Source organism: Rutilus rutilus, assembly GCF_951802725.1.
Source record: "Rutilus rutilus genome assembly, chromosome: 5".
NCBI lineage: Eukaryota > Metazoa > Chordata > Actinopteri > Cypriniformes > Leuciscidae > Rutilus > Rutilus rutilus.
This window is the reverse complement of record NC_140213.1, coordinates 32,585,530-32,598,497: the sequence shown is the minus strand read 5'-3', so window position 1 is coordinate 32,598,497 and position 12,968 is coordinate 32,585,530. Positions and strand designations below refer to the sequence as shown.

Here is a 12,968-nt window from a genome sequence, read left to right as displayed (position 1 = left end):
ACACACACACACACTTATTTATGTTAATCATATGGATTTACGGTCTTAGTGTATTTGATCCCTCTGCATACACTTGCACTTTTTTAATTCGTTTTTTCAGGGTGAAAAGAAATATGAATATTCGGAAGAATTTAGTAATTTTTAATTCTATGTATTTTTGAAATAAATTAAGTTTATTAAATTAAATGTTAAATCATACCCACCAAATGCAGGTGATAATCATGTCATAATCATCTCCGTCTTCATTTAGCTTACAGGTGGTGTTGAGCTAACTGCACTGTTTAAAACACATTTTCACTGTCAGCAAATCTGACTCATGTGTCTAAACAGGGAATAGTGTTTATAGTTTAGGGAAATGGGTGTGCTTTTTGATAAATGGCATTATGGTTTTGAAATTTTAGTTCAAAAGCCTGGTTATAGTGTTTAAGCAATCGAGAAAATCTGTAATATATCATATTTACTATATATATCAATATGTTTTTTGGTGGGGAGGGCTTTTGAAATGAAAAGGTTGAAAACCACTGCTCTAGGTGATCAAAATAGCTTTAACTTTGCACTGTTTAATTAAACCATTCAGCAGTGTAAATATAATATGATATGATATGTAATTTAAAAGATGTTTAATTTATATATTTTAATGATTAAAATTAGTTTTTCTATCTATACATTCAAATAAATGGGAAGTCATTCAGCTAGTTAGGATATGTGTGACAAGGAGGAATGAATATCTCAAGACCGGTGTTCTTTTAATTCCTTTTATTTCTAAAACGTAATGATTAAGATTAAGTGTTAAAAGCAGACTGATATCAAATTCATCTCAAAAGACCGTATGAGATAAATTGGAGAGTAAACATTCATACATTTGTGCTTAAAAACAAAACAAAAAACACGTTCCATAACTGTCATGCATGAACATTTAGCTCCCCTATTCCCTTTGAAAACACCAGTCACTGCTATCATACTATCATGTAGTCACTTACAGTTACTGTCATGACAGTAGGGCTGGGTATCGTTCAAAATTTTCGATATCGATACCTTGACCTCGATACCAGTTTCTGAACAATACTTTTTTAATACCAATTTTATAAAATCAGATTACATTACATATTACCTAAAAAACAATATTATAAAATCATATTTTCGTGGTCGTGCTGGGATTCGGCAGTGTTCCGGCTGGCTGCCGCTTCCATTAAAGTGCATAAGTGCAGTGGCAGCATTCGGGTTTAGGGGTGCAATTCGGAGTGCAGCAGGGCTCGAGTGCAGAGTCTTGCCCTTTGCCAATCTCACTTTCACCAAACACCATAGAAGCCTCAAACTGCTCCTTGATGGTCTGAATTTGCTTGAGCACAGGATCCCATTCAGTACCATCAAGGTTATAGTTTTCTGAGGGGTCTGCCTCCAGGTTAAATAGTAAAGGAGGATCATGATACTTGAGGAAGGCCAGTAATGAGCAGTTGTTGTCTGGGGTGGTCTCACTGTGAGATGCGCCTGAGTTATGGGGGAAAAGACGTATTAGAAATAAATAGGCAGAAAGTGAGGTTTACATAGGGAGTCTTAACAGATGGTGAACGTACCCCGTGTATAGTAATGGGCTTTGAAATGTTTCCATCTCACTGCAAACACGCTATACTTCTTACTTGGATCAGTGGGGTAGTAAAACATGGTCTGTCTTTTACTCTGAAACACAAATAACGTTGGCTTAACAATACATTTTGGCCCATTTTGGAGGCGTACACACAGTTTCAGATCTATTTGTCACTTATACATCCTTACCGAGGTAGTGAAATGTGCTTGAGGGTATATTAATGCATAAAAAAAAAGAAAAAAAAAAGAAAAAAAAGATGTGCAACATAAAAGAAGGGTCTCGAGAACTGGTTTTAATGACCAGTCTCATCGCCAGAGCTCGTTCAGGGTAAAATAATCAAAGAATCCAGAGAAACAAAGTCACAATTTCCCCCAAAAATGTAAGCAGCTGTTTTAAACATTGATGATAATAAGAAATGTTTCTTAAACAGAAAATCAGCATATTTGATTCATTTCTGAAGGATCATGTGACACTGAAGACTGGAGTAATGGCTTGCCATTACAGGAATAAGATACATTTTAATATATATATTAAAATAGAAAACAGTTATTTTAAATTGTAATAATATTTCACAATATTACAGTTCTCTTACGAGAGGTCTCTCGTACTGCGTAAGATATCTTACGCTAGGGGAAAATCCTTTTTCCGCGAGATATTGAAGCCAAAAATTATCCTTAATTTTGTAATAATGCAAAACGCGTTGCGGCAGCATGCAGACATAGGCGAGACAGCTCGCGCGCCTATTGGCTGCTCTGCGGCAACTGCAGCAGCCTATCGAGCGAGGCCTGGCGTGACGTCAGACCCAATCAGGGCACTTCGCGCCCGCTGCGTCACGTCCCGCCGAAATGGGCGTGGTCTAGGCCTATAAATACCGCTCGCAGGCAGCTATTATCTGATTTTTCATCCTTCAAGCGAAGCACACGCATCGCTGGAGCCGGAGAAGAAGCCGCGCCGTCTGAGAGAGAGCACCTTCAGCGGGACGAGTCACTGAAGTCGCTGGCCGCGCCGCCTTCCTGCCTTCCTGCTGCGCTTTCCGGCGCTTATATCCTTTCTATTACTCTGTACTTTTGTGTGTGTGTGTCGCCGCCGCGACACACATTCTAAAAGAGCTAGCGTCTTTTTAAAGATGCCTTCCTGCGGCTCGTGCAGAGCCACACTCAGCGACGGGGACCGCCACGTGATTTGCGTTTCCTGCCTGGGTGAGGAACATGCAGCTCTCGCGCTCGCTGACGGCGGCTGCCCTCACTGCGAGCTGATGGCAATGGCGACTCTGAGGACTCGCCTAGCCTTCTTCACCGAGACTGCTCCCCCGCCCGCCGCGGCGTCGCGCCGTAAAAAGCGCCGTGCCCAGCGGGCCCCGGAACCCTCCCTCAGCCGCCAAAGCTCGCCGGTTCGCCCGCTTGCTTCCCCGGCTTCGTCACCCTCGCTTCCTGACGGACAGCGGCCGCCGTCTGCCGCCGCTTCCGTTGACATCGTGGATGAGGAAGCCCTGCTGGGAGAGGATGATTCCTGCTCTATCCTGGCGTCAGGCAGTGAGGATTGGGCGGGCTCTGAGGACCCCGCGCCCCCTGCCCGCATGTCTTCAGGCAAGAGAGCGTCCATCGAGACGGAGCTCACGCGAGTACTCGCACAGGCCGCGGCGAGCCTCGGCCTCGAGTGGTCTTCGCCTGAGCAGCCCGCTCACAACCGGCTGGATGGATTTTTCCTGCCTGGGGAGCGCGCTTCGCCTGCGTCCAGACTGGCGCCTTTTCTTCCTGAGTTACACGAAGAAGTCGCCAAGTCCTGGAACGCCCCCTATTCGGCTAGAGTGCGTCCTGCTGTTTCTTTGGCATTCTCCGCTGTTGACGATGCCAAGAACAAAGGATACCTTTCGCTGCCGCCGGTCGAAGAGGCGATAGCAGCCCACTTATGCCCGCCCTCTGCTGGACGGCGTGCTAAGTCGGCCCTACCCTCTAAAGCTTGCCGCACGACGTCAAGCCTGCTCCGCCGCGCTTTCTCCGCTGCCGGGCAAGCTGCGTCAGCGCTGCACACCATGGCAACGCTTCAGATCTTCCAGGCCGATCTCCTCCGTAAGCTGGATGAGGAAGGGCCTGACGCAATCTGCGTGCCGGACTTAAGGAGTGCAACGGACCTCGCTCTCCGTGCTACTAAGTCTGCAGCGCAAGCCATTGGACGGAATATGGCCTCTCTCACCGTGACTGAGAGACATCTTTGGCTGACGCTCTCGGAAATGGCCGAGTCTGAGCGCACCGCGTTCCTCGACGCCCCGCTTTCCGCCACAGGCCTCTTTGGATCCTCCGTCAAGGATTTCGCGGAGAGATTCGCAGAGGTACAGAAAGCGTCACAGGCTATGAAGCACTTCCTCCCGAAGCGCTCCAGCTCTGCAGCAGGCTGTGCGAAACCGTCTGCTCAGAGCTCACAGCCACAGCCACCGTCCACTGCCTCCACTTCACAGCGCCGCCAGGCCCGAAGCGCGAGACCGCGCTCCCGCTCATCCGGTCGCCGCCCCGCTGTACGTGGCCCGCGACCTAGGATTATGGTGAAGCCCGAGGCCCCGAAGTCGTCCTAGCACAGCTAGGAAAACGACGGTGTTTAAGTCCCGCTGCGGCCAGACTCACACCAAAGCTATTCGCTCGTCCAGTTCCAGCAAATGTGACTGTTCCAGTGTTTTCTGCAGCCAACAAGTCGGTTCTGTCACCCGCTTGCCTGCACACAAATGCCGTTTTCACGGCTACCCAGATAAATCCCCAAAAGAGTGTATTTTCTGGTGTCCCGGCCACGGCCGATGGTGTTTCATGTGTAGTAAGAATGCCCACTGCCCAGTGCCCATCCCTACACACAAGCACAGCCTGTCACACAGGGCTCGCGCACATAAAACCGACTCAGATCGGTTGCGCTTCAAACATGGTGAAAGTGCCCACTACCCAGTGCCCACTAACACCGCGTTGTGCATGTCTCATGGTTTCTGTAAAAACGAAACCAACGTGCACTCGCTTCACGCAAGCGAACGATGTTTTCGGTGTGATAGATGTGCCCGCTGTCCCGCGCCCACATCCACACATAGACATGACAGTTCCCACGGGAACCGCCCAGCCCTCCCCCTCGCGGCTGACCACCGCAGAGGAGTCGAGCGCGGGCAATCTGCCCGCTGTTATCAGCGCGCCCCATGCCTCAAATGTCACGAGCGCGATGCTTGTGTTGCAGCACGCCGAAGCCTCTCCATCGCTGAGCGAGCGGAGCGCGCTTCGTATTCAACCCCTAGCTATCCATGCAGACGCATGGGCAAAGCTGCCCGGGGTTTCGAAGTGGGTGCTGAACATTATAAAAAGAGGCTATTCGCTGCAGTTTCGCCGACGCCCTCGCCGCTATGTGGCGCGCGTCGAGACCACGGTAAAAACACATTTAGTAGCACATTTACTTCGAGCCGAAGTGACGAAACTACTGAGCAAAGGGGCCATAGAGCCTCTCTCTCAAGTTCAGAGCGAAGGAGGGCTATACAGCAGATACTTCCTGGTACCGAAAAAAGACGGGGGTCTCAGACCCATACTAGATCTAAGGCAACTGAACAAAGTGCTTGTGAAGCGACAGTTCAGGATGCTCACGACCAGACAAATCCTTGTGCAGATTCGCCAAGGAGATTGGTTTGTGTCAATAGATCTGAAAGACGCGTATTTTCAAATACAGATAGCGTCACGTCACAGGCGATATTTGAGATTCGCCTTCGAGGGCCAGGCATATCAGTACACAGTCCTGCCATTCGGTTTGTCCCTGGCACCCCGTACATTTACGAAGTGCATGGACGCGGCGCTCGCACCCCTCAGAATGAGAGGCATACGAGTGCTGAACTATTTGGACGATTGGCTGATTCTAGCGCAATCTCGCGCAGTGCTCATAGAACACGACCATTTTACTCGATCACCTCGAGGATTTAGGTCTCAGTGTCAATTGGGCGAAGAGCTCTCTGTTACCCAGTCAGAAGATATCTTTCCTGGGCACAGAATTGGACTCGCTGTCCATGATAGCGCGACTATCACCACAGCGCGCGGTAGACATTCAGCGCACAGCGAACGCGTTTCGCTGCGGCGCGTCTGTCCCGCTCAAGAAATTTCAGAAGATGCTAGGTCTCATGGCCTCAGCATCGTCAGTGCTCCAGCTGGGCCTGCTCCGCATGCGCCCGCTGCAGTTTTGGCTGAAAGCGCGAGTCCCACGCAGAGCGTGGGCATCCGGTTCGCTTCGCCTCAGGGTCAATCAGAAGTGCGTCACAGCTCTGAAACCTTGGAGAGCGAACGACTGGTACCAATTAGGTGTAAGCCTGGGGACTTCCTCGAGGGTGAAAGTGGTGTCCACGGACGCGTCCACCTCGGGATGGGGAGCGCTGCTCGAGGGCAGACCGTTCTTCGGCCAGTGGTCGGAACGGGAGAAGCTCCTGCACATAAACTGCCTCGAAATGCTGGCAGTAGACAACGCGCTGACGCGTTTTTGTCCCCAGATAAAAGGACGCCACGTCTTGGTCCGTTCGGACAACATGTCTGTGGTGTCCTACATAAATCGCCAGGGCGGCCTCAGTTCCAAGAACCTGTACAGGCTGGCAGAAAGCCTCCTGGTATGGGCTCAGTGCAACCTGCGCTCGCTCAGAGCAGTGCACGTGCCAGGGCTCCTGAACATAGGACCGGACAGACTGTCCAGGAACAATGTTCCGGCAGGCGAGTGGTCTCTACACCCACAGACAGTCCAACTGCTGTGGAAGAAATTCGGCAGAGCGGAAGTAGACCTGTTTGCGTCTCAAGAAAACGCTCACTGTCAGGAATTTTTCTCAAAGAGCAGGAGCACGCTGGCCCATGTGTGGCCCCGCCGCCCGCTCTACGCTTTTCCCCCCGTCTCTCTCCTGCCTCAGGTGATAGAACGGATCAGGGAAGAAGGATGCTCAGTACTGCTGGTGGCACCGTTCTGGAAAAACCAACCTTGGTTCCCAGTCGTGATGCAGTTAGCAAGTACTGCCCCGTGGCCAGTACCAGTGAGGAGAGACCTCCTCTCACAGGCCCACGGTTCGATCTGGCATCCTCACCCGGAACTGTGGTCCCTTCATGTCTGGGCCATCAACGGGTACATGTTGGACTCCCTGAAGGAGTATTAAACACGATCACGCAGGCTAGAGCTCCGTCTACGAGACGACTCTATTCCTCGAAATGGTCAGTGTTTTCGGGCTGGTGCACAGCCCGTGGTGTGTCACCCACAGACTGTGGTGTGGCGGAGGTGCTTTCCTTCCTACAAGAGCTGTTGGATGGGGGCAGGGCCCCCTCCACGCTCAAAGTTTATGTGGCGGCTATAGCAGCGTTCTCAGAAACAACGCTTGGTCAGTCAATAGGAAGGAACGATTTAGTCATCCGCTTCCTTAGAGGGGCTAAGAGACTGAATCCTCCCAGACCTCCCTCAGTCCCCGTATGGGACCTTTCTACGGTTCTGGAAGCCATGAAAGGTGCGCCATTTGAGCCTTTACAGTCAATCGATTTGAAACACCTGTCTTTCAAGACGGTGTTTTTGCTGGCTCTCGCTTCGGTGAAGCGCATAGGGGATCTGCACGCGCTCTCTGTGAGCGCGGCGTGCATGGAGTTTGGGCCTAATGACTCAAAAGTTATACTCAAACCTAAGCACGGTTATGTTCCGAAATCCCTCAACACACCGTTTAGGGCGCAGGTTATTTCCCTGTCAGCCCTACCGGTCCCTGATGAGGAAAGAGACGCGAGCCTCCTCTGCCCAGTCAGGGCATTACGAGCTTATGTGTCTCGCTCGTCGGGTTTCAGACAGACGGAGCAGCTCTTTGTTTCGTTTAGCGGACGTTCTAAGGGACTAGCCGCGTCAAAACAGAGCCTATCCAGATGGATAGTTGATGCTATAGCGCTGGCATACGCCTCCAAGGGCATGCAGTGCCCGTTGGGTGTCAGAGCGCACTCCACGAGAGGCATGGCCTCTTCGTGGGCCTGGTCAAGTGGGATTGCCTTGCAAGATATTTGTATGGCGGCAGGCTGGGCCTCCCCGTCTACATTTATAAGGTTTTATAACCTAGAGGTTCCCGCCCTGCAGGCCAGGCTGCTGTCGGTCTAAGTTTACCAGTATTATCTGACCTGATGCGTCAGCTCAGAATGCTGCGTCTACTGAGCACAGCTCAATGTTCGACAGTAAAAAAGTAGCAGCACGAGATGTGCCTGGGCAAACTGTGTAAGACCCACATTCCCCCATCAGTTCAGGCCGTACCCCGCCCTGTCTGTATGATGAAATTCGCGTCTCAGCGACGCTACCATATGTGGAAGAGTGCGGCTTCGCCCCTCCCTCTTCCTGGACTCCCTGTGAGTTCCCTGAGTGATTGTGCACTATATGTACCCCGGGCTTTCGCCCTTGGGTCTTTGGTGTCAGATCTCAGCATGCACGGCGTTTTGCATTGGGTCCCCTAGCGTAAGATATCTTACGCAGTACGAGAGACCTCTCGTAAGAGAACGTACTCGGTTACTAACGTAACCTCGGTTCTCTCTAGAAGAGGGAACGAGTACTGCGTATCTTGCCGTGCATGCACACGCTCTGGTTGCTTCGATGATGAAAAACCAGATAATAGCTGCCTGCGAGCGGTATTTATAGGCCTAGACCACGCCCATTTCGGCGGGACGTGACGCAGCGGGCGCGAAGTGCCCTGATTGGGTCTGACGTCACGCCAGGCCTCGCTCGATAGGCTGCTGCAGTTGCCGCAGAGCAGCCAATAGGCGCGCGAGCTGTCTCGCCTATGTCTGCATGCTGCCGCAACGCGTTTTGCATTATTACAAAATTAAGGATAATTTTTGGCTTCAATATCTCGCGGAAAAAGGATTTTCCCCTAGCGTAAGATATCTTACGCAGTACTCGTTCCCTCTTCTAGAGAGAACCGAGGTTACGTTAGTAACCGAGTACGTTTTACTGTATTTATGTTAAAATAAATGCATTAAATTGGTAACACTTAAGTTTATGGTCCAATTCTCCCTATTAACTAGTTGCTTATTAGCATGAATATATTACTAGGATATTGGCTGTTTATTAGTACTTATAAAGCACATATTTATGCCTTATTCTGCATGACCATATTCTACATACATTAATCCTACCCAGTACCTAAACATAACAACTACCTTACTAACTATTAATAATCAGTAATTAGGAGTTTGCTGAGGCAAAAGTCGTAGTTAATAGTGAGAATTGGACCCTAAACTAAAGCGTGACCCAAAAAAATCGTACCAATCCCAAACTTTTGAACAGTAGTTAAAAATATATACAGTATATAACTTCATTTTGATAATTTTGTCTCTTACCGGTCCTTTATTGAACAGGATGTCTGTCATGTCCACCCCGTCCAGCTGCACCTCGGGTAATGGAGCCCCAGCCAGTTTGGCAAAGGTGGGCAGAATGTCCAAAGAGCTGGCCAGAGCACGGGTGACACCTTTGAATGATGGGAAAATATGTCAAATAAATGTCCTCCATTTAAAAAAAGTGTGGTATATTTCTTGCAGCTGAATGCATACGCTGGGCCGTTTATCTCTCAGCACCTGGTTGGATCAATCCAGGCCAATATGCGATGGCCGGCTCTCTCATTCCTCCTTCGTAAGTCGTGCCTTTGCCACATTTCATCAGTCCTGCGTTTCCCCCACGCGACTTCCGCATTAGCTCTGGCCTGGGAGCGCACACATATATAGATGTCATGGGACATGGAAACACTCATAAAAGAAGAAACACTTATACCACGCCTACCCGTTGTCGCCAGTGAAGAAAATGAGAGTATTGTTGATCACACCTGTCTTCTCCAGAGTTCGCAGAATCTTCCCCACTGTGCCGTCAAACTCCATCAAAGCATCACCGAACGGCCCACGGGGTGACTTACCTGCATAGTCTGCACCTGCATACTGAGGGTAGTGTGTGTGCTAGAAAGAGACCATGCAGAAAAGGTTGAGATAGTAAAAATCCCATTTATTTTGAAATATATTGTGTCAAACCTTCAAGAAATGCTTGCTATAAGCTCTGAGATTGTTAAATGATGGTTAACACTTCTGTGGAAACCTTTAGAAAATCAGTGTGACATCCACTATTTTATTTATTTATTTATCTCATTTTAATTGCTGAATTCTTAATGAAAAACTACACTACCCACAATGCTTTCCATCTCTTTGTACCATCCAATCAGAAAAGTCACTGTTACCATGGAAAAGAGAAATGTGCCAAGAGGTAATCAGTGACTGGCCACTCCCATGAAGCTTTGCAAGACAGAATCAAGCAAGTCGCCCTACAACCCAAACAACTTGTATACATTTTAATAATTTGCAGGAAACTTCAAAATAATTTGTATTTTATTTAATTTTATATAATTGATGACTTCAAGTCAATAGTTTTATATTGCAGTTTTATATTAAATTACAAACAATGTGGTATCATGGGATGCCTTCATTGGATAATTTAAAAATTTCAGTAAACAGTTTCTTGACTCTAGAGACATACAAGCAATGAGCATAAAACATTACAAAGATGATTTGATTAAGATTCTTGACTTACATGTGAAGGATAGTACAAGAAGAAGGGGCTCTTATTTTGGACGGCATCATTAATGAACTGAGACGCAAATTCGCTGTAAGCCTTCTCAAGCTGCAAGAAATCTGCGGGCTGCTGCTTGATATTCTCATTAAACATGAGAGGCACAGTTACCACACCCTGATCACAGAGGCCATAGCACTTCACATCTGGAGGAAAGCAGGTGAGATTCTGACAGGGACCCTTTGATACAGAGATAAAGGGATTTACCTTAAATATCATTATGCCATGATGAGAGAGATCAACAAAATGAACATTACATGACACACTTGTATTAAAATATATATTATAATAATGCAATGCAATTTCCAGATGAGACTGGAAATAATACAAGAAAACAGAATTACCTGGTCATGCGAGTATGGGATTCCAAGATAATTGTCAAAGCCCTGTCTGGTGGGTAGGAAAGTGCCATTAAGTCCAACGCCCAGGTGCCATTTTCCGATCATGGCTGTTGTGTAACCCTGAGCCTTCAGGACCTCTGCGATAGTGGTCTCGTTGAGTGGGAGACCCCCTCTTGAGCCCGGATAGAGCACACCCGGATAGATCCCGGAACGAGTCTGGAATCGACCCGTCAGCAAGGCTGCCCTGGGCCAAAAAATAGTATGTAAGACAAAATGCTGCACATTATTGCATATATGCTGCACAATTGTTGTCAGAATGAGGATAAATTGTAATCAGGTTGATATTGATTCATTCTTCATAAGGGAAATTAAAGGTCAAGTTGAGCACACTGCATATATCATGCAGTGTGTGCAGCGTATACATTTTGACAAATTTAGATCATGGGTTTTCTTGCACACAAAAAATTCACATACTGTGCATGAATACTGCAGAAAGAGTAGGCCTACTGGTAGTGTGGTCATGATTTTTTTTTAACCAAAGTCTGTGAATTTTAGCCTGTATTCTGGCGCCATCTTCTGTGCGAGACACTGAACGATCAATTATAGATTATGTAAAGTCGATCATGTAAGATATCTAATCAATTCTACAATAAATCAAGAGTTTTTTTTTTATAGCATGAAAGTAAAAAACGAATCCAGTTCAGATCATTCTGAAATAACTGCGCAGGCTAATAAACTAAATACAATTAATAATTTTACAATAATTATTTATAATTAATATTCATAATTTCTTATTTTATAATTATAATACATATACAGATACCTGGAAGGTGATTAAAAAATCGCCAAAAGCTCGTGTTCAAGTGAACGCACGAAAGTATTAGCATATGGATAATCGGCTGGATAACAGGTGGATTTGGCTTTACCTGGAGGGGCTGCACACGGGACTCGTGACGTAGAAGTCGGTAAAACGCAGCCCTTTCGCCGCTAGTCTGTCTAGATTCGGGGTGAGAGAGCTTGGGTGTCCAAAACACCCCAGATCACCGTAACCCAAATCATCGGCGAAAAGCAGCACAAAATTCGGCGGTGATGCGCGAACACACTGAGCTGTGATCAAAGCAAGCAACGCGATTATACACGTCAAATCCATCATCTGTAACGCAGCTTACAAAAGCGTTATAATTCATACACTTATAAAACGTTAAGTATCATGACAATTCCCGCTTTGTTATTAGCTTAGGGTCCTTTCTTCGCAGCTTTATCGCTGCTATTCACTTCTCGTGGAAGTCTCTCAGGTTTTTTCATTGTGAGTCATATGATCACTGACACGTGATCCGGTGAGAAGGGGCTGATGGGATATGTCGTTTTTTAGCCAGAAAGATAGGTGTAGTGCAACATGAAGTTTTCAGTGAATGGTTGTTTCGTGTGGAATGGATTAACGTTATGGTTATTTTTTATGTTTACGTGGTATTTATTTATTTTTTTCCATCGAACTTTATATCGGAATATATCAAAGTTTACTTTCTTATGGCCTACATAACCAATAACATCGACAACTTTCTTAAAACATCTCTGAAAATGAGCGGCGTCTGCAGCAGCATGAGGGTGAGTAAATATTAACATTATTTCCATTTTTTTGTCCGAGCTATGCCTCAGTTTAATGCAATTTAATGAGGAAAGAAACATTAGCATTACAAAAAACAGTAACACAATCTAAATAACTAATAAAATTAGGCAATTTTATGCAAATAAAGGCTTTTACCAGTGAGAAAAATCACGTGTTTATCAAATGGAATTATTAAGAACGGTATGCTCATTCCTATTATTTCACTGTATCAGAGAAATCGCACTGTTTCAGCATTTTTTTTTTTTTATGTTTTGAGAAATGCATTGGGATCCAAAGGTTTGAGACCACATAGTGAAATGCATTTATTTAGCAACATTTACTATGCCTTATTTACTACAAATTGTGTCATTACAGTTTTTTATTATTATTAATCATACTAACAGTTTGAGTGAAAAATAAATGTAAATTCTAATTTCAAGATGTCTTCTTCATTTTTGGTAGGCCCAATGTCTCCATTTTGCATTTGTGACAGCCACACTCAAAATTACATGAATGCAATTTCATAAATACATCCAGCAATATTTGAGAATGTTTCAAAGAACATCTTTTGTGAAAATCTGACCTTTTAGATTTTCTTGCGACACACACACACACACACACACACACACACACACTTATTTATGTTAATCATATGGATTTACGGTCTTAGTGTATTTGATCCCTCTGCATACACTTGCACTTTTTTTATTTGTTTTTCAGAGTGCAAAAAGAAATTTGAATATTCGGAAGAATTTAGTAATTTTTAATTCTATATATTTTTGAAATAAATTAAGTTTATTAAATTAAATGTTAAATCATACCCACCAAATGCAGG

At 46.2% G+C, this 12,968-nt stretch overlaps 1 protein-coding gene across 1 annotated transcript; it reads right to left on the bottom strand.

The window, feature by feature from the left end:
- Positions 1 to 748: 748 nt before the first annotated feature.
- arsa (arylsulfatase A) lies at positions 749 to 11,866 on the bottom strand. Its single transcript, XM_084408970.1, has 8 exons — positions 11,454 to 11,866; positions 10,531 to 10,771; positions 10,148 to 10,366; positions 9,353 to 9,522; positions 9,151 to 9,275; positions 8,917 to 9,044; positions 1,575 to 1,677; positions 749 to 1,488 (listed from the first exon to the last, which is right to left on the bottom strand). The coding sequence occupies exons 1-8, from the start codon at positions 11,678 to 11,680 to the stop codon at positions 1,190 to 1,192; spliced, it is 1,512 nt and encodes a 503-aa protein (XP_084265096.1). The 5' UTR covers positions 11,681 to 11,866; the 3' UTR covers positions 749 to 1,189.
- Between the last annotated feature and the right edge of the window lie 1,102 nt (positions 11,867 to 12,968).